Genomic DNA, 21,451 nt, shown 5'->3' on the forward strand with positions numbered 1-21,451 from the left:
GTGTATTTCTTGGTCATTTTGTGTCTTTATTTGTAATTTTGTGTCTTTTTTAAGTAATTTAGTTTTTTTCTGTCATTTTGTGTCTTTTTTTAGTCATTTTGTGTCTTTTTTTGGTCATTCTGATACTGCCTCCAGCAGCCCCCTGGTAATTTGAGTTTGAGACCCCTGATTTAAACGCTCCAGCTCTTCTAAACCAAATCTCAAGTCTCAAGTCATTACCGATAAGTCAAAGCCATTTTTGAAGTAATCTAAAACAAGTCCATGTCTCAGAGCAGGTGTTCCTGTGTCCACAAAGCATTTGATGAAACACAGCAGTGATAAACAGCGTTTCTTATTTATTCAAATAATGCAATATTTTTTACATCAATGTTCTTTTTAAATAGGAAAAACAGGCAAAGAGCTGAGAACATATCAGACAACATAACTTACACCAACTGAAACAAAACAATGATCTCCCATAGTACCGAATCATCACAGAAAAGTTCTTGTGCTTTTTTTTTTTTTTTAGTCGCCGTTTTCTCCAGGCTGGTTTGTGTCTGAATTTCTAAAATCGGAAATTACTTTTACGAGTTTTAGACCCCAAAAAGCACAAGAATGTCCATTCATATCTTCACGGGAACGAGAAGGTTCAGTACAGTACCATGCAGATGAGCTTTGGTTGCTAAATACAGCAGAAACATACTTTATGCAGCGATGGAGATAATTAAAAATAAAAAAAAAAGGACTTCACATACGAAACATCTGCGTCAGTGTAACGAGGAGTGCTACCACGTCTCCTCAGTAAAGATGAGCTGATTACAAAGTGCCGAACGCAGGTAAATGTAGTTCAAACCTCCTTCTAACAGGGTCAGCAAGGAAAAAAGCAACTGAGGTCCACATGCTGAATTAATGTTTACAATTAAATGTCATAAAAAGTCTGCAAAAAAGCTCCATTTCATTGGAACTTCTGCAAGAATTTGCATGATATTTAATAATAAAAGTGTTGGTAACGCTTTATAATAAGGTCCTTAATAATCATTAATTAACAAGTAATAAGGCATTGTTCTCGCTTTAGATCCAGCAGTTGCAAAAAGCATAGTTAACTTATAATAGATGAGCAATAAAGTATATTTTAATATCAATAAGCAAACAAAATAAGATTAATAAAGGCATGGCAAAGACATAATGGGTGGGTCATGGGTGTTTGTAATGCCATTATTAACACTTATGTAAGCTTATAAACACACAATAATGTTAATAAGCATCTTGTAAGGACTTACAAGGGCCTTATTACTTGTTAATTAATGGTTATTACAAGGACCTTAATATAAAGCGTTACCAAACTTTTTTTTTTTTTTTACATTTCATTTGTAATTGCACCAATTTTATTAGTTCTTTGGAAACCTGCCCTGCATACTTTGTACCATCACCTCGTTCTTTATGCTCTTAAATATAAGATTTCACTTTGAAAACACTTCAGATCAGTAGTTTAAATGATATGGTTATCCTACAAAGACCTTCAAACAGATTACATGATAAGTGAGCTTCAACCTTTTCTGGATAATTTCATTTAAAAGTTCTGAAAACTTCCATTTCAGTCTGCGATCTCGGAGATAATAACACAGGAAAATAAGTTACTGGACACCAGGAACATGATGACGTTCTCTTATTTGTGAATCATTATGGCACATCCCAAAGTCAGCCAAGGAAAATACTGATTTTTGTCTTTTTTTTGTGGCATCCTACAAAAAACTTGTTTAACAAATTTAGTGTATAAAGCTTTAGAAATACCCTGAACGGTGACACTTATTTATTGACTGATGAGATATTTTAATCACTTTAGTTTCTGTGGATTGAATACTGAGAAAAACCCAAAAGTGAAGTTACTGTCGTTCCACTTTGAACCCGTACAGAATAATATACATAATGTTATAAATATTTATAGTTTGTGTGAGAGCATTGTGTTGGTGATTTGCAAATAAATCAATAGGTGCCCTCTTCTGGTCGAACATTCACCGAAAATTCATTTTAGAGTTTAATTTGTAAAAATTTGTAGCGTGCATCATAAAGATATGATGATAAATCTGGCATCTTTAGTTAAATTCACAGGGATTAAAGTTGGATTTGTTTTGACTTAAACTGGCTGACTGCACGACTTTTCACCAACTATTGTGCAACCCAGAAGACACCAACTTCACACCAACTTCTTTGTCAGGAACCAAGAAGAACCTGAACCTGTAAGTGCACACAAATACTGTGTGTTTACAATAATATTCCAGCCTTTAATCTCCTATAATTACTGAAAACACTAGTTTGATTATTAAGCATAAAATGCATCAAAATGCATTATTTAATGTAAGATATGATACTTTAACCCTTTGATGCACAACATGGGTCTAAAGTGACCCGACAGAGTTTTTATGTTCTATATCTTTGCAATAAATTATTTTCATCATTCAGTATTCCAGGTTTTCCTCAATAAGTTTGTTTATGATCATCATACATCCTAATTTTATGTTTTCCTTTATTCATTTTTGAATAAAATCCCTTTTTGTGTCACTACTCTTCTAATGCACAACATGGGTCAAAAAATACCCATATCCATTTTTTAGCTAAGTTGCTTGCTAAGCTAACTACTTAGCTAACTTCTTGGCTAAGTAGCTTACTAAGCTAACTACTAAGTTAACTTCTTGGCTAAATATTTAGCTTAGTAGCTTGTTAAGCTAACTACTTAGCTAACTTCTTGGCTAAGTATTTAGCTTAGCAAGTTACTTAGCCACGTAGTTAGCTATGTAATAATACAAAAACGTTTTTTCTTCATAAAGTATGAGAGGCAAAATGGAAATAATGATCTGTTGTTATCAAAAACAAGATATTTAAAGAATACTTGGAAAATTAAATCATAAAATAAGTTGATATCAAAAGATAGAGCACAGAAACACACAGCAGCATTAAATAACATGAAGGAAATGAATGCGGGTCATTTTTGACCATGTTGTGCATTAGAAGGGGGTCAATATGTTGTGCATCAAAGGGTTAACGCTTCTCTTCTTCCCTTTGTTTTATCGTGCATTTGGCTAAAAAAAAGGGCTGATTCGGCACTACAAAAACTTGGCTTTACTGAGTTAAAATCTCACTTCAACACCCACAATCACAGACCTGAATACCAAAAAAAACTGAGCCTTTAATGTACGAGAGCGTGCAAGCGGAAAAAAACAAATTCCCAACTTCCATACATTAGTGCCAGCTGTAGAAATATGGCTTTAGCGGGAGGGGAGGGAGGGGAGTTCTTCAAAAATCAACCTAAACTAACATCTCAAGTTTCAACTTTCAACCTCTGTCTTCTTCTTCGTCCATTCACACTTTAAGGCCATGTCTATTATTCCAAACAGAACAGAGATTCATACAGGTCGTCAGCTCAGACGACCATTTAAATAATCCTAAAAACAAATGTGTGAGCAGTTCACCAGTGAGGACAACAAACAAACAAACGAACGAACAAACAAACAAACAGAACGTCCATATTATAGAACATTATCCTCTATATACAATGTCTCTGATCAAAACAAGACCAAAAAAAACCTAAATTATCAATCTGTCGCCGGACATGATTCATCGATGAAAATGCAAAGTAAGTTCATCGTCAGGAAGGCATCGCGCTTTCTTTTCGAGGGGAAAGAAAGAGAAAAACATCTGCTATTATAGCAACTGTAAACAGCAAGAAAAGACAAACGTGTGTCTTCATTCCCTTTAGAAACAACACAAGCCGACACCTCCTCCGCCCCGTCCGGGGAATAAACCCCGCCTTATTTCTCTTTGATAGCCGTTTGTTTCGCTCCAAAAATCTGCTTCACTTTCTAGCTACTTAACTGTAAAACTCACCACAGTTATCAAATATAGTCTCATTAAAGGGACAGTTCAGATTATTTTTAATTGATTATTATTTTATTGAGGTATATATATATATATATATATATATATATATATATATATATATATATATATATATCCATATATATATGTGTATATATTTATGTATATGTATATGTATATGTATGTGTATATATATATATATATATATATATATATATATGTATGTATATATAGTTATGAGTCTACAGTCATGGAAAAAATGATTAAACTACCCTTGTTTTCTTCAATTCCTTGTTCATTTTAATGTCTGGTACAACTCAGGGTACATATGTAACCATTTTCCATGGTTTTCTTGATAATGATTTTGGTTATTATCAAGAAAACCATGGTAAATGTCTAGATATCATCTCTTAAATTAAACTCTTATGAGCTATTGTTGTTGTTATCATTATATTTGTCCAAACAAATGTACCTTTAGTTGTATCAGGCATTAAAATGAACAAGAAATTGAAGAAAACAATGGTCTTATATTTTTTTCCACGACTGTATATTAGATAACTCTGGCAAGGCCTGAAATAACTAGAGTGAAGCAGGTTATTATTTCATGTCATAAAATATGAGAAAAAAGGATGCAGGTTAAAAAAACGTCCTGCAGAACACTTTAAATAATCAGCTATCAATAAATAAGAAACCATGTGACAGTCTGTAGACAGTGGACTGGATAGAGTCTGAGGCCGAGAAAAAGGTGCAGTCCAACCAATAAAAAATTAAAAAAAAGAAGAAGAAAAAAAAAATTTCCCGAAAAGAGAAGGGTCGGTTTCTGCTTTCATTATGTTGTTGTTGCTGTTATTGAGACATTCACTGAGAGAGAAGAGTTCAGATTGGTTGTGGAGGGGCAGCAGGAGGCAGGAAGTGACATCACACCCTGAGGAGGTCCTCGTCACTGTCGTCCTCGTCCCGTTTCCTGTTGGCTGCCGTGTTGTTACCGTGGTTAAGGCCTGAGGGGCGAGGTTTGCTGCTCTTCCTCTTCCTGTCCGACTCATCCAGGAGGCCCACCAGGTCTTCGTCGCTCTCCTCCTGAAACGAACAAACAGAAGTCTGTGAGGATTTTTTAAAGTTAAAAAACACCTGGACAGATGTTTGGGGGGGCGAACATAGGCTGTATATCAGGGGTCTCAAACCTGGGGGCCGCTGGAGGCAGCATCAAAATGACCAAAAAAAGACACAAAATGACAGAAAAAAGACACAAAAGGACCAAAAAAGACACAGAATTACCAAAAAAGACACAAAATGACAGAAAAAAACTAAATTACTTAAAATATAAACAAAATGACCAAAAAAAGACACAAAATGATTTAAAAAAGACACAAAATGACCAAAAAAAGACACAAAAATAAAAATAAAAAAAAGACACAAAATTCTTAAAAAAAGACACAAAATACAAAAAAAAGACACAAAATTACCAAAAAAAGTAAATAAAGAATGAAAATACTTGTCATTTTATGTGAATATATATTTTTAATTTTATTTATGTATGTTTTAAATGTGGACTCCACTAAAAGTAGCTCCACTTTAGGATCGAGCTAATGGGGATCCTTCTAAATAAACAAATAAACAAATCTTCTATTTTCTTCTAAATGGGGCCATTATTTGAATTATTAACATCAAATTGTCTTGAAGAAGATTTTTTACTAGTGATTGAGACCATAGTGTTGTTCTAAAAAAAAATTCTGAGGTAATAAATTAAGTGAGAAGTTTTCTCATTTTGTATTGAAATGAATGGACCAACATGCTTCTGCAGCCCCCGTCAGCGCCCCCTGCTGGCATTTTTCAGTAGAATGGAGCTTAAGGCACTTCCTGGTTTGCCTCCCTGCTCAGACCCGGAGGTTGCCGCCTGGGGGCGACACTCACCTGGAGGAAGGGGCTGCGGTGCGCCACAGATTGCCGGGAGAGTCCGGAGGACTTGACGACCCGCACGCCCGGCACGCTGAGCACCTCGTCCTCGCTGTCGTCGTCGTCCTGCTCGTCCAGCGAGAACGAGCGCAGGCCGTCCGTGTTCACCGGCTTGGTCGTGATGTGACCGTTGCCGTGGTTTTTCCTCCCCCGGTGGGAGGAGGAGGAGGAGGAGGTGGGAGGAGCCTCGAGCTCCTCCATCAGCCACTCCATCTCCTCTTCGCCGCCTTCCTCGTCCATGTTGACCTGAGGATTAAAAAAAAACAAAAAACAGGTGCGTAAAAATAAATCACCTTCACTCAAAATTGACTGCAAGTGAGATTCAAGAGGAGCAGATTTGATTTTCAATTTCGGCTTCCATTAATTATTATTACAAGATTATCAATAAAATGTTTCTTATGCTAAAGCTTCAGTTTCACAATGATGCTCTTGTTTTGTCTTATTAACTTTAATATGTTGAATTTAGTTTACAAAATGCTGAATGTATGTTTGGTTGTTTTCAGTAGGTTGTGTTATTGCACATACAGTGTTAAATTTTATTTATGATTTATATTATAATATCACTATTTATTTATTATAAATTATTTAATTTAATCAAATCTATTCATTGATTTGTATTCATGATTTATATTTTGTATCGCTATTTAATTGATATATATTATTTATTGTAATAAAATGTATTCATTGATATGTCTACATGATTTATATTATATATTAATATATATTTAATTATTATAATTTATTATTTTTTAAGAGTTTGAAGATTGTAACCTTCCTAGCTTTAGAGTATGTTGAATATAATTTACAAAAATATTTAAATATACATATTTTAAGTTGTTAAATATTTTTTTAAATAATCTAATTTATTTGTATTTACAATTTGAATTATATATTTATCTAATACACTATTTATGTTTAATTTTAATCTAGTTTTTATTTCATTTGCTTGTCATATTTAAAGTTCAAGGAAATCCACTGTTAAAAATCCACTTTTTTTTGCAACCTGACATATTGTTAGAGGAAAAACAGAACAAGTTATTAGAATATGGATTATTTTCTTTGCACTTTTATAAAAGGAAATTACCTCTCTATTATGAATATCATGTTTTCTTCTCTCATACCTTTATTTAATATACATCTAAAAGCTGATTTAATTACCTGTTTGTATTTCAAACCTCATCACTTTTGTGTCTTTATGTGTGTGAGCATTTTAAACCGCTTTTAAATTATTTTCTGGGTTACTTTTGTGTGTGTGTAAACAGTGTAAAAGTGCATTTTCCTGGGTTGTTTAAACACACTCAGAATGGATTCAAGACATCAACACACCTTGGAGTATTTATAGGAGACTTGGTTTCCTCTCCTGCAGCAGCCGGCGACCTTCTGGATCACCAGCTCTCTGTTGAGAAAAAAACAATAGAAATATCCAGCAACGTTCTTTAAATCTCTCATCTCCTGTGCATTTTTTTTTGGCTGCTCTTGGTCTCACCTAGGGTTGTCAAATGAACAGAACCACAGGTTAAATATTTATAATAAAAAACAGAAACTGCAACTATGATAACAAGCTTCAGGTCTGAGGTAGTGCAAAAAATAAATAAATACAATAAACAACAACAATTAGAACAATATTTTGAGGTTGTATGCTGTGCACAATATTAGGAAAGCTTGATAAGTCGACTTTTCTCTGCTTCATTCTGGGACTTCAAGAGAGAAAAAAACACTTTTCACTCACCAACATTTATGTAAACTTATTAACTCTATGCTTATGTATACTGACACTGTGTCAATTAACATAATATGGGCATACTACATGCCTGATTTATTTATTTACGTTGTTTATAATCATTAACGTGACGTCAGCCTTTAATTGCTAGCTGCGGCTAACGGCTAATAATAACAAGGCTAACATTAATGCTACGATAACATCAGTAATAGGTCAGTTTGAAACGAAAGGTCGGGGGGTATCGATACTTTTGAAAATGAGTATCGTATCCGGATACAATGCTTTAGTATTGATACTTTTTTGATTCTGGATACTTTTGACAACCGTGGTCTCACCTCCTCTCTCTCTTGTGCAGCAGCAGCCCCAGCAGACAGGCAGCCCCGCCCACCAGCAGCAGGCTGAGCATCACGCCCAGCGCCTGGCTCCGCCGAGCCAGAGCCGGATTATCTCCTCCGTCGTCTGAGCCATCATTCGTCTTTGCATCAATAGTTCTGCAATAAATGTAAGAAAACAGACTTCACATGTGTTCTTAACCCTATAAAGCCTGAACCATTAAATAATTGCCAGAAAATTCTTCTTTTTTTTAAACTGGAGTGTTTATTGAACCTGCTGACAGATAATTTAAAAAAAATCCAAAAACAATAGGGATATATGATTCTAATTTGTACCATATTTGATACATCAGTTCTTTTTGTGCAATTTGTTGCTCACAGTTTGTTTTTCTTGAACTAACAAAAACATATAAAACCTAACATTTTTAACCTTTTAAGGCTTTACTTTCTTTTAACATTTTCCTCAAACATGCAAAATATTTTTTTCCATATAACACAACATCATACATCTGCTGATATGAAGTTTTCACGCAGCAATGACTGATCCACCAGTGGAACCTGCGTATAAATTTTGCTATATCTTGTATTTTTGTGCAATTTTTTGCTCAGTTTTTTTTTCTTCAACACATGTATACATCAGGTTTTTCAGGAAAAAAATATCACACTGATGATGTATAGGTCTCAAAAACTTGTGTATCAAATATGATACACTTGGCTTTATAGGGTTAAATCTGCTTTGCTGTCTGGAGCAAGGTTGTAATAGTTTGGGATTTTTTATTAGTCTAAGTTTTAATTTCGTTGTGAATTTTTGTTTTCAAATTCAGTTAGTTTTTAGAGTGAGTTTGCTAGTTTTAGTTTAGTTTTTAGAAAATGCTTAGTTTTAGTTGAGTTTTTATTAGTTTTAGTGTTAGTTTTCAGTTTTTTTGTAATGGGCTATGTGTTGGGTGCGAGATTCAAAGAGGTCATAATAAATGCCTTGCCTTTATTTCCTTTGGCTTATGATTCTTAGCCCCAATAATGTTATTAACTCTTACAGTACCAGGTGTTTTGAATTTTGTTTCAAGTGTAGTAGTGCAGTTTCAATAAACATATTCACCAAAGTGTTCCTGCATGTTCACTAACAGTATCCTCTCTCTAATAGAAACACTGGATTATGTGTGAAAAAAAGTTGACAAAGATGAAAAAGAAGGACATTTAACTATAACTTTAGTTAGTTTTAGTTAGTTGTGTAACCACACAATACACTTTCATTTAGTAATTTTATGTTTTTATTTTTATTTCAGTTAACGAAAATGTTTTTTCTATTGGAGTTTTGTTATTTTGTTAGTTTTCGTTAACTCTAATAACTTGGTCTGGACTAAAAGCTTCCACTCACGTGAGGCCGCAGACGGCGGTGGTGTACCAGCGGAACAGGTACTGGCATTCGTCCGTCTCCATCATGAACTCGGGGATGCCGACGCCGGCTGCCGGGTTGCAGAGGAACGTGATGTAGGACGACACATTCTTTGACTTCTCGCGGCCACACTTGGACACAGACGACACGTTCACGTCCAGGTTTCCTCCTGACGGGGAAACAGGTGGTGACATGCTTTTAATGTCAGATTTACAGTAAAGGCTTGGGCTAGAATTGGGTGTTGGGATTCTTTTTCAGTTATAATTATTTGTTGTTTCTCTTACAGAACAGTCAGCACAACATCCTACATGTTGATTAAATCCTGTGAGAGTACAGTAACAGACTTTCTGACATAAAAAAAAAGTAGAAATGGTCTTGAAAAGAAAGTAAATGAGGCTGAGAAATGAATCATGTGTTTGCATGCTTGTGGGTATGCATGAGTGTGAGGGCTAAAAACAAAAAAGGCAATTATAAATAAATAAAATAAAACACTTAAAGGGAAATTGGGGCACATTAATAATCAACTAATTTAAATAAAATAAATTAATTCAAACAAACAAATAAATAAATAAATAAATACATGAAACAAATTAATTTAAATAAATAAAATAAAATAAAAATAAATGAATAAAATAAAAGACTTAAAGAGAAATTGGGCCACATTTACAAAAATAAACGATTTAATAAGAATTAATTCAAATAAATAAAATTAATGAATGTAAATAAAATAAATGTATTTAAATAAACTAAAAATAAATAAATAAATTAATGTAAATGAAACACACTAATTTAAATAAAATATATTGATTCAAATAAATAAATAAATACATGAAACAAATTCAGTTAAATAAATAAAATAACAGTAACAAATAATGGGGAGGAATAGATTTTCCAATAATATTCAAATATTTTCCAGCGAATATCAATGTTCAATGTGTTTGTGCTGGATGGTGTGGTACCTTATGAAAAGTAGGCTAAGTGTTTTATGGAGTTGCAGACGTTGTTGTAGCGTGATTAGCATGCTAAGCAGACATGTAGCTTTATTCACTTCTTATATTGCATTACTATGTAATTCAGGGATGACATTCATGTTGCTTAGCGTAATACCCATAATCATCTGATATGAGATACTTACATGCAATATAGTATATCAGCTAATTGGGTTCATGTTAATGTACTTTAGTGCACCATACTGAGTAATGTGCTATCTCTCGATTAGCATGCTAATGAATACATACTTCCTACGGGCACTGCACTAGTTTAATTAGCTACATTTTAAGTTCAGCAACACATTACCTTTAACGGTGTACTTGGCGTTGCTGGAGAAGCCGATCTTGCGTCTGACGGGCCCGTTGAGTTTGACCTGACAGATGTTGGCGCCGACGCAGGACGGCAGCGAGCTGTTGGTGATGCCCGACAGCTGGATGTGGTAGATGTAGTGGTCGCCGTTGGGACGGATGTCTCCAGACGCCTGGTGGTGGCTGAGAGGAGGAGAGGGGGAAACAAAGGGTTAACCCTCTGGAGTCCAATACATGTACAATACATGTTTTATTGACAGTAATAACTTTATTTATATATGATATGTAGACAAGCTGAGAAAGCCAGTTGAAAATGCATCATAGGAGCTTTCACAGTGTGACATTTATGTTTCTAGACCATTTTTATAACAAATATTTTATTCATTTTTAAACAGACACAAAACAGAGAACATACATGACAGCAGAGGCAATTAAATACTTCACATAGACTGAATGATATATAGAAAGAGATGCAAAAAATAAACTAAAATAAATAAAATGAAATGAAAAATAAATAAAATAAAGATGCAGGTAGAAGTAAAACAAACACAAGAATAGCAATACTATAATGGACCTTACATTGAAAGTTCTAAGAGAGTTTACTGTTTTAACATTATACATGGAGTGGGGACTGTACAGCCATATCAATAAAAACAAAATCAACACTTGAGAAAGAGCATTAGTGAGATATAGAGATGCAAGGGGGGCTAGACCATTTCTAAAATGTGAACTTTCTTTCTACAATGAAAACTTTTACTGTTTTTAATTTACATGCAAATAGACTGTTTTGTAGTTTTACTATTTATTATTTTTTCTGCTGTTCCAACAACTCTTTTGTTTGTATTTTCAGTTCCTGGCAGCTTTATACTTTGTTAATTAAAATAAAAATCTGACTGATAGCCAAATTTGTGTGGAGAAAAAGGAGCCATGCATGTGATGTAAGGACAGACTGAAAGATGCTAAAAAGAGACAGAAATAAATGCATAGGAAGTTGACAAATTTGAACCAAAATCTGCTGGACTTCAGAGGTTTAACAGATAGACAACAATGTGTGCAACAAGGTCAGATATCTCTCAGTAACATTACGTTGTGCTAGGGTTGTCAAAAGTATCGATACTCAAAAAGTATCGATATTGAAACGTTGTATCCGGATACGATACTCCTTTTCAAAAGTATCGAGTATCTGAAGCTTGTTATCATAGTAGCAGTTTCTTTTTGCACAACTGTTTTTTATTATAAATATTTAACTTGTGGTTCTGTTAATTTTTTTAATTTGTATTTCTTTATTATTAATTTAAACAAAACACAACATAAGTCACCAATGGACAAACACAGTAAAAAAAAAAAAACAACAATAATAAATAAGAACTTTAACACATTAAATAACATTAAAACTAAAACTAGACACAAACAAACATCAAACATAATTACCACATAAAACATACAGTAAAGTAAATCAGTAAACTTAATAACCTAAGAGAAAATATTCTGTTCTGTTAATTTTTACATGTTGCATTTTTCTTGTTAATAAAAATATTTCTGGGGTCTTTGTTTTTATCCTTGTGGTATTGAAAATGGTATCAAGTATCAAATATTTTCCTGAGTATCGGTATCGAGTTGAAAATTTTAGTATAACAACCCTAGGTTGTGGTTGTGTTACCTGAAGTAGAGCGCTCCCAGACTGAGGCTGGCTCCCGTGTCGGGGACCTGCAGCGTCCCGTTCACCATCTCGCCCTCATGCGGCTTCACCACACAAGCTGAACGAGTCTCCCAGCCAATCAGGAACTCACACGTCTCATCGTTCACGCTGTCAGCACAGACACGAGAAGAGATGAAAACATGCAGTTAAACTGAATATTTCAGAAAGGCACATTTAAGACTCAAATTTAATTTAATTAAAAACGTTTTAAGGGACAACTTTAATCCTCCTGTTATGTTGCAGGTCAAATTGACCCATTTCAAAGCTAATAAAATCGAAAAAAAAATTGTTGTTTTTTTCATAAAAAGAAAAAAGAAAAAAAGTTTCCTGTTTCCTGCAGGTTTGTTTACCTAATAATGTCACCAACACTTTATCCAACATGATAACAGCAGGTTTTATAGACTATTAAAAGACCTGGAAGCATGTTTTCACAGCGTCTGAGCCCAATGAACAGAAATAAAACATAATTTCTGCTCTTATTTATTGAGAATATTTTGTGCAAAGAGCATTGTTCTTTGAAAGGGTGTACCCGTATTTTAATCCTATTATATTATCATTATACAAGTGGTTTAAATTGGTCTTAAAATTTCAATAATGCCAGTTATTTTCTATAATTTCTTCCATCTTAACCAAATGGTTATTGTGACAGGCCTGCTTCACACTCAATTCTAGGTCATACTTAAAACTTTAACAAAAAAAAAAGGACTAAAGAGGGACAGTTTACCAACTCTTGAGTATAAACCATTGACAGTGATGAGGAAGTCACATGATGTGCAGCCAATGGGAATAATTAACTCTGCCGAGAAATGTTTGGCAGTGCTCCTCAAATGATGCTTTAACCAGAGAAACTTTAACTTTGGAGAAACACTCCGTGTTCTGTCTTTAACTTTATGAGTCGCTGTGATTCTCCCGTTACCCTCATTTACTCTAATAGTATTTGGTGTAAAAAAAAAAAAAAAAAAGTGTTTTAGTAATTTGTTTACATGTTTTTCCCCACATCCCCACTTCAAATGTTGTCCTTAGTGAATCAATTTTATAAAATAATTTCTTTATAAGTATAATACTTTCATTCTGACAAATCCAATCTTTATCTGGTGAAGTATACAATTAAAAACTTAGTAAAGCTACAGACTTGTTCATTGTTCACATGTTTATTTGATATGTTTACCCTCCAACGGGAGAAAAAGGGACAATGCAAGAGAGGTATGAAAATAAGGAGAGTAGTGGAAAAAGGTTTCATTTTACTTCACATTTATTAACTTTACTTGATAATTTGTGTCAAACTATGTCTCTGCTCCCTGGTGGAGAAGTCTGGGAATATTCTATACTGTTGGAAAATTGTACAGCACATGTAAAATGTCGATGGAATAATGATGTGTGGAATCAATAAAAAAGATAATAAAAAAATAAATAAAAACTTAGTAAAAATAAGCGCTTTTTTAACAGCTGACAGCAGGTTTCTGTGTGTTACCTGAGGAGAGCCGGGTGTCCCACAGTGGAGCTGCAGCTCAGCTGGATCACCGTCTTGGCCTTCACGCCGTTACCACACACGGCTTCTCCCGACGAGTAACTCACCGAGATCTTCCCGTCTGCAGGAGAAGAAGTTTGAAAACTGAGATCATGAACTTTTCTGAGCCGCAGAATCAAAAACACAGCTGAGAATCACAGAAAAAGAGCTCACATACAGTCATGGGAAAAATGATTAGACCATTGTTTTCTTTAATTTCTTGTTCATTTAATGCCTGGTACAACTAAAGGTACATTTGTTTGGACACATATAATGATAATAAGAACAATAATAGCTCATAAGAGTTTAATTTAATAGCTGATATCTAGACATTTAACATGGTTTTTATAGATAATAAGCAAAATCATTATCAATAAAACCATGGAAAATGTCTAGATATCAGCTATTAAATTAAACTCTTATGAGCTATTATTGTTCTTATCATTATATGTGTCCAAACAAATGTACCTTTAGTTGACGGGCAATATTAGCGACAAGTTTAAACATGTTATACCTTTTAAAAATATGTTTATGGAACATATTGAGCATTTTGTTTCTACTGTATCTATATTTATATATTTATATTTTCTATTTAAACTGTTGTCTTTTAACTGAAATGCTTGACTCAATCTACAGTCATGGAAAAAAATATAAGACCACCATTGTTTTCTTCATTTTCTGGTTTATCAGCTGATATCTTGACATTTTCCATGGTTTTCTTCATAATGATTTTGGTTATTATCAAGAAAACCATGGAAAATGTCTAGATATCAGCTCTTAAATTAAACTCTTCTTGGGCTACATTTGTTTGGATAAATATAATGATAACAACAAAAATAGCTCATAAGAGTTTAATTTAAGGGCTAATATCTAGACGTTTTCCATTGATTTTGGTTATTATCAAGAAAACCATGGAAAATGTCTAGATATCGGCTCTTAAATTAAACTCTTATCAGCTGATTTTGTTGTTATCATTTTATTAGTCCAAACAAATGTACCTTTAGTTGTACCAGGCATTAAAATGAACAAGAAATTGAAGAAAACAAGGGTTGTCTAATCATTTTTTCTGTGACTGTAGGTGCTAAAACATCATCAATTCCATTTAAATGTAATCATTATTTCTGTTAGACTCTGTTTACTGCTAATTCAGAGTCAGTTTTGAGTTAAATAATTGTGGAATAATCACAGTAAAATATAAAATGCATTGCCAAAAGATTTAGTTAATTTTTTTAGGCAACAATACTGCAAAATCTAGGATATTGAAAATCAGATACCATTATTTTCCTCAAAAAGTCCAACATAAAGCCCATTAAACCATATATTTATTTATATGACTTTATTACCATCGTAGCTCATTTTCTGGGTGTAAACCCGTCCCAGGGTCTGAGTCCCTCCTGCATGGTGTCGGCACACAGTCGCTCCCTCTGGACATCCTGGTAACCCTCCATGGACGCTCTGACACAGGTTGATGTAATATCTGAGCACAGAAAACAGGTTAAACAACTATTATTGTACTATATTTCTAAATATATATTTGTCATTTTGTGTCTTTTTTTTGGGTCATTTTGTGTCTTTTTAAAATAATTTTGTGTCTTTTTTGGTAATTCTGTGTCCTTTTTTGGTAATTTTGTTTCTTTTTTAAGTAATTTCGTTTTTTTCTGTGATTTTGTCTTTTTTTTTGTAATTTTGTGTCTTTTTTTGGATATTTTAATACTGCCTCCAGCGGCCCCCAGGTAATTTGAGTTTGAGACCCCTGTTATAAAGCTATTGTTACACTTAATGGCGATGGTCTGTTGGACTTGAACAAAAATAAACAATATTTTTGTTGCCTAAGCTTATTAGATACATTTTTTTAATCGAGTCCCCTGCCCTAAAATGAATGTGAAATGAACATGAAATGTTTCATTCTGTGTGTAATGGATCTATATAATGTGTTATTTCCACTTTCTGGATTGAATTACTGACATAGATAAACGTTTCTATGATATTCTAATGCAGGCATGTCCAAACTATTCCATAAAGGGCCGTGTGGCAGCAGGTTTTCGTTCCAACCAAGCAGCAGCACACCAGACTGGACTCAGTTAATCAACTGATCTCAGTCTTCAGACTGAGTTGATTCAGAGTTGATTGGTCAAACTGTGTGCTTTTTCATGTTCATTTCACATTAATTTTAGGGCAGGGGACTCGATTAAAAAAATGTATCTAATAAGCTTAAGCAACAAAAATATTGTTTATTTTTGTTCAAGTCCAACAGACCATCGCCATTAAGTGTAACAATAGCTTTATAACAGGGGTCTCAAACTCAAATTACCTGGGGGCCGCTGGAGGCAGTATTAAAATATCCAAAAAAAAGACACAAAATTACAAAAAAAAAGACAAAATCACAGAAAAAAACTAAATTACTTAAAAAAGAAACAAAATTACCAAGAAAGGACACAGAATTACCAAAAAAGACACAAAATTATTTTAAAAAGACACAAAATGAATGGTTTGTGGAATAGTTTGGACATCCCTGATCTAATGTGTTGAGATGCAGCTGTATGAGAAGGAGGACTTGACTTACGCGTATCCTTTGTGGCTGAACTTCCAGGGTTCAGTGAGGGAGGAGAGGCTGCGGAGGTCGAAGGTCTTGTGCTGGCTGACCAGCTCACACTGCATCTTCATCGGGGGACAGACGGCGCTGGTTTTCCACTGGAAGGTGGCGGAGCAGCTGTCCGTCTCCGACAGCAGCTGAGGGGAGCCGTGGCCCGCTGCCTGGTCGCAGCTGAACAGGATGGAGGACTGACGCTTAGCGGTGCCTGGAGGAGAGAGAAGAGAAGGGAAAAAAGAGAAAGAAAAGCATTTTAGAAGCTGTAAATTAATGAGAAAAAGACAGTTTTAGTGTCATAAATGTACAAATGTTCTATAAAACAGTAGGAGAGATTTGTATTTGTCTTTAGTTTCCTGTCAGTCTGCTCTACAGTCATGGAAAAAATGATTAGACCACCCTTGTTTTCTTCAATTTCTTGTTCATTTTAATGCCTGGTATAGTTGTTTGCACAAATACAATGATAACTATAAAAACAAGCTCATAAGAGTTTAAATTGAGAGCTGATATCTAGACATTTTCCATGGTTTTCTTGATAATAAACAAAATCAGTATCAATAAAACCATGGAAAATGTCTAGATATCAGCTCTTAAATCAAACTCTTATGAGCTATTGTTGTTGTTATCATTATATTTGTCAAAACAAATGTACCTTTAGTTGTACCAGACATTAAAATGAACAAGAAATTGAAGAAAATAAGGGAATTTTTTCTCCATTGTATATTGTTATTGTTGCCTATTTTGCTCATCGTTTTTCTTATACTATCCTACATTGTGGTTGTTTTTGTAACTTGGAGCAATCTGGAAGCAGAATTTCCTTCAGGATTAATAAACTTCTATCTTATCTTTTCTTATAAATGTACAAATGATCTATAAAACAGAGAAACAGATTTGTATTTGTCTTTACTATATCAGTCTACACTGAAGTCTTAAACTTCCAACATTAACTTTTCAAAGCATGAGCATCTTTCTTTCTTTCTATCCCTCTCCTCCGTCATCTCTGCAGCCTCAAAGCTGTCACCTCCGTTGCAGAATCCCCACTTCTTGTCCGTGTCGTAGTTGGCGGTGGTGGAGCACCACGGCTTGCCGTCTGTGCGTCCCTCCTTGGTGCACTCTGAGTACGACTTCCCCATGAAGGTGAAGGGGAACACACACACCTCGCCCTCATTTGTCACTGGAGCACACAAACAAACAAACAAACAAACAAAAACAAAAAACTGTTAATTTTACTAGTAGTATTGCATCATGTCTTGTGATACATGTTTGTCAGCGTCTATGATTGTATACGTGTTGTGACTGTATTGACGGTTGTTGTTGTTGTTGTTTTTGTTTTGTTGATGATCTCGGAGAATGGACAATTTGATTTAATGTTTGGACTCCAGGAAGAATAGCTATGCTAATGTGCTGGTGCTAATGGAGATCCAATAAATAAATAAACAAACAAACAAACAAAGACAGAAACAGTCAATTGCTTTCCAAAAAAGTAATGTTTTTAAACAGGATTGGGTTATTTTTGGAGACACTTAAAATGTAGAATAAAGGGATTTTGACGGAAATATCACTATTTCAAGCTTCGTTTTGGTCACTTTTCTAATGGAAATTTTGTAACCTATGATCAGTTAAAGGACTGTCGGAAAGTTCAAATTTTTGACAATAATGCCTTAAAGTTTCTTCCTACAGCAAACAGTGTATTTTTGTTGATCATTTAAAGAAAACATACAGGTTTCAGAGGCAGGGCAAGGCAAGTTTCTTTGTATAGCACCTCTCAACAACAGGGCGATTCAAAGTGCTTTACACAAAACATTAAAAACATTTAAAAGAGACATGTATAAAAACTTAAGACTAAAAACAAACAGATAATATATTTAGGAAAAATATATAGAAGTACATTCAAATATAACACTTTAAAATTGAAAGCTAGCTGATAAACTATTTTTTTTAATCAAATTCTCTACTCATTTCGTTTAACGAGGATTCCCTTAATCTATTCTCTACTCATATCGCTAAACGAGAGGAGTCAGAAGATCAGAAATGTAAAAAATAGAAAAATATATTCAAATATAGAAAAAAATAAAATTGAAAACGAGCTGATAAAAGTTAAAGTGCAGAATAAAAAGAGGGTGAAACAATGATCCAAAGCTTCTAAAAGGTGAAGCAGACTCACCTGGCGGGCAGAGATCTCCCCCTCCGTACTGCATCAGCACGGCCTCCTCGTCGTGTTTGAACTCCATCGTCATGGCGCTGCTGATACCGTATGACAAGGCAGAACCAGAACCAGAACCAGAACCAGAACCAGACACCTGGCAGACTGCGCTCTTCTTACAGGCCGGCTCTGCCACCGAGCCGCACACGTTGATGTTGTAGCTGCTGGAGCTGGTTTTTACCTGAGACACAGAGAATTAACTTCACTTAACGATATGTAACTGGTAACCCAGAGCCTGCAGCAGCAAGAGGACAAATACCTGAATAACTGGGTTTAATACAGAAAACAAACTGCTGGAAATAGACTAACCCTCCTGTAGTCCAAATTTCAACCCTAGAGAATATTGGAGGATATTACATACAGCCAGAATGTGCAAAAAACATACGGACCCGGGGGAGGGTGGTCATATTTAGAGAAAAGTAAGCAAATCTACGAGAAAAATTTTTTGCAGATCTATGAGATTTAAAGTGGTGAATCTGAAAGAAAAAAGTTGCTTTTTTCCCCCTTTTTTCTCGTAAATATGTGACTTTTTTCATGCAGATTTGCCACTTTAAATCTCTTAAATCTGTGACTTTTTTTTTGTAGATTTGCCACTTTAATCTAGTAAATTTGCAACTTTTTCCTCGAAATATTACCCAAAATCCGTGTGGTTATACGACCTCACAGAGAGACATGGGGACCTCATTTTGAATATCCGCTGAAGTTACCAAATAGGGTTGTTCGCCCGATAAAGAGTTAAGAGGTAAAAAAAAGAAAAAGTTGGTAATAATTTTTTTCTACATGTCCTAAAACCAGTGTTGTGTCATGGGGTCCTTGTTAACCCCTGAGGACCACGGGGTGCATAGTGGACAGGAGGACTACCAAGGTTTAAAACAACCCAGTGAGCTCACCTGGACTTCCCCGGAGAGGCTGGACAGGTCGAAGGTGAACTGGAGCTGGGAGTCGGTGAGCTTGCAGCCGCTGGTGAGCGAAGCGTCTGAACAGACGATCGGGGTCGCCCACTCAAACAAATACACACATTTCTGCAGGCTCAGCATCTGTGGAGAGCCCTGGATACAAAGATACAAAACCTCACCGTCTTGTTCAGAAACAGCCTTTGATTTTTTATCCTCTGTTAAAGGGATAGCTCAGGTTTTTTGAAGTAGAGTTTTATGAGGTACTGACCCACAGTCAGAGTATTAACTGCAGTAGATGGAGGTCTACATGTTGTTAGTTTGGAGGATGAATGTATTGCTGCGTGGTGGTGTAGCGGTTAGCACGCTCGTCTCACAGCAAGAATAATTTGTTGTGTCTGACAAAATCTCGCTACTCGATTCTGACCAAAACAGCCGACCTGCAGCAGCTCGCAAAGCATATTAGTGATGCACTAACATTTATTTTATTTATTTATTTTATTACATCTTTTTTTCTTCTTATTCTTCTTTTTTAAGGAAGAAAGTAGGAAGAAAAGAAAAGCAAGCAGCTTCTCTCTTTTCTCTCTTTTGTGACTGCTTATTTCCTTTATTAATAAATAACAGATTGTACATTTCTAATTTTTAAATTAACCTGAGTTGTAACAGGGTATATAGGTGTAATAAGCTATGCTTCAGCCTTTTCGGTCCAAATGTCTATTATCAATTTTTTTTCTCTGTTTAATTATTGTTTACTTTGATCAATGTTTTTTTCTGGTTTGTTACTTCTCTTTTAATTACATGTTTTGACCGAAATAAACGGAAACAAAACAAAACGAAACATGGAAGTTTCACTGTTGAAATCAGTTGTGGAGAGCAACAAAATAGCATGTACACATAAACTGCTATAAAATTTCTAGTGTGGGCCTTTGTCCAGGTCGCTGACAGTCCCCGTGTTGGAGCCATAGTGAACACTTGAATATAATTTGAAAATAGGTAAACTTGTTTTAAGTTAATTATGTTATTTTTTATTTGTAAAAGAAATTATTTTTAAGGAAAGGAACAAAATAGGTAGCCAACCTAGTTTAAAACTTCTAAAAGAAGTTAAAGACACTTATTTTATGTGTATCCTGATGGTGACGTAGTAATGCTCCTCCCACCGCCAGGTGGATATTTAATTTTTCTGAATGAAGTTTTGGAGAGTTAGGAGGCGGAGACAGTGTAAACAGTTTTCTGACCGCACTCACGCACTAGAAAACACACTTAGGAAGCAAATGTTTTGCATCGCATTAAGTGAAAACGTTTTATTTTGTGTTGAAAATAAGGAAAGTCAACCAGAGTTCTGTTCAATAAACATCAGAAGTGGATGAGCGTCTCTGTGCTGCTTATTATAATGTGTGTCGGCACTTCTGCAACCTAACCTGAGCTGCTAAAAGGACAAAAAGGATCAGCCACTTCACCCCGTCTGCAGCCTGGGGCATCTGGTTCTCCAAACTGGGAATGTGCAGATATTAATCTACTGCAGGTAAAACTCTGAGAGTGGGTCAGTACCTTATACCAGTAGTTCTCAACCTTTTTGAGTCGCAACCCTCAATTTAACATCCATGTTGTCCGCGACCCCCCAAAAAAGAAACAAAATGACCAAAAAAAGACAAATTGTCCAAAAAAAGACACAAAATGACCACAAAAAGGAAACAAAATGACCAAAAAAGACACAAATTGACCACAAAATGATCAAAAAAGACACAAAATGACCAAAGAAGACACAAAATGACCAAAAAAAAAGACAAATTGACCACAAAATGATCAAAAAAAAGACACAAAATGACCAAAAAAGACACAAAATGATTAAAAAAACAAACACAAAATGACCAAAAAAAGACATTAAGTGACCAAAAAGACTAAAACACATTAACACATGAACACTTTAACACAGTGGAGACAGAGTTGACTTCCAAAATGATTTGGTGACCCCCAGAAATCATCTCGCGATCCCCAATTGGGGTCCCGACCCCAA

The 21,451-nt window shown here is 34.8% G+C and overlaps 1 protein-coding gene across 1 annotated transcript in view; it reads right to left on the minus strand.

The window, feature by feature from the left end:
• Window positions 1-4,023: 4,023 nt before the first annotated feature.
• Window positions 4,024-21,451, minus strand: part of igf2r (insulin-like growth factor 2 receptor) — an 81,898-nt gene continuing 64,470 nt past the window's right edge. The window contains exons 39-51 of the mRNA XM_059356326.1: window positions 19,435-19,593; window positions 18,506-18,725; window positions 17,363-17,515; window positions 16,318-16,552; window positions 15,098-15,231; window positions 13,719-13,836; window positions 12,209-12,355; window positions 10,547-10,731; window positions 9,233-9,419; window positions 7,861-8,016; window positions 7,132-7,201; window positions 5,764-6,051; window positions 4,024-4,929 (exon numbers count right to left, since the gene is read on the minus strand). Coding sequence (XP_059212309.1) covers window positions 4,771-4,929; window positions 5,764-6,051; window positions 7,132-7,201; window positions 7,861-8,016; window positions 9,233-9,419; window positions 10,547-10,731; window positions 12,209-12,355; window positions 13,719-13,836; window positions 15,098-15,231; window positions 16,318-16,552; window positions 17,363-17,515; window positions 18,506-18,725; window positions 19,435-19,593 — 2,211 coding nt within the window. The 3' untranslated portion in view covers window positions 4,024-4,770. The remainder of the gene's footprint in view (window positions 4,930-5,763; window positions 6,052-7,131; window positions 7,202-7,860; window positions 8,017-9,232; window positions 9,420-10,546; window positions 10,732-12,208; window positions 12,356-13,718; window positions 13,837-15,097; window positions 15,232-16,317; window positions 16,553-17,362; window positions 17,516-18,505; window positions 18,726-19,434; window positions 19,594-21,451) is intronic.

Source organism: Centropristis striata, chromosome 18, assembly GCF_030273125.1.
Source record: "Centropristis striata isolate RG_2023a ecotype Rhode Island chromosome 18, C.striata_1.0, whole genome shotgun sequence".
Lineage (NCBI taxonomy): Eukaryota > Metazoa > Chordata > Actinopteri > Perciformes > Serranidae > Centropristis > Centropristis striata.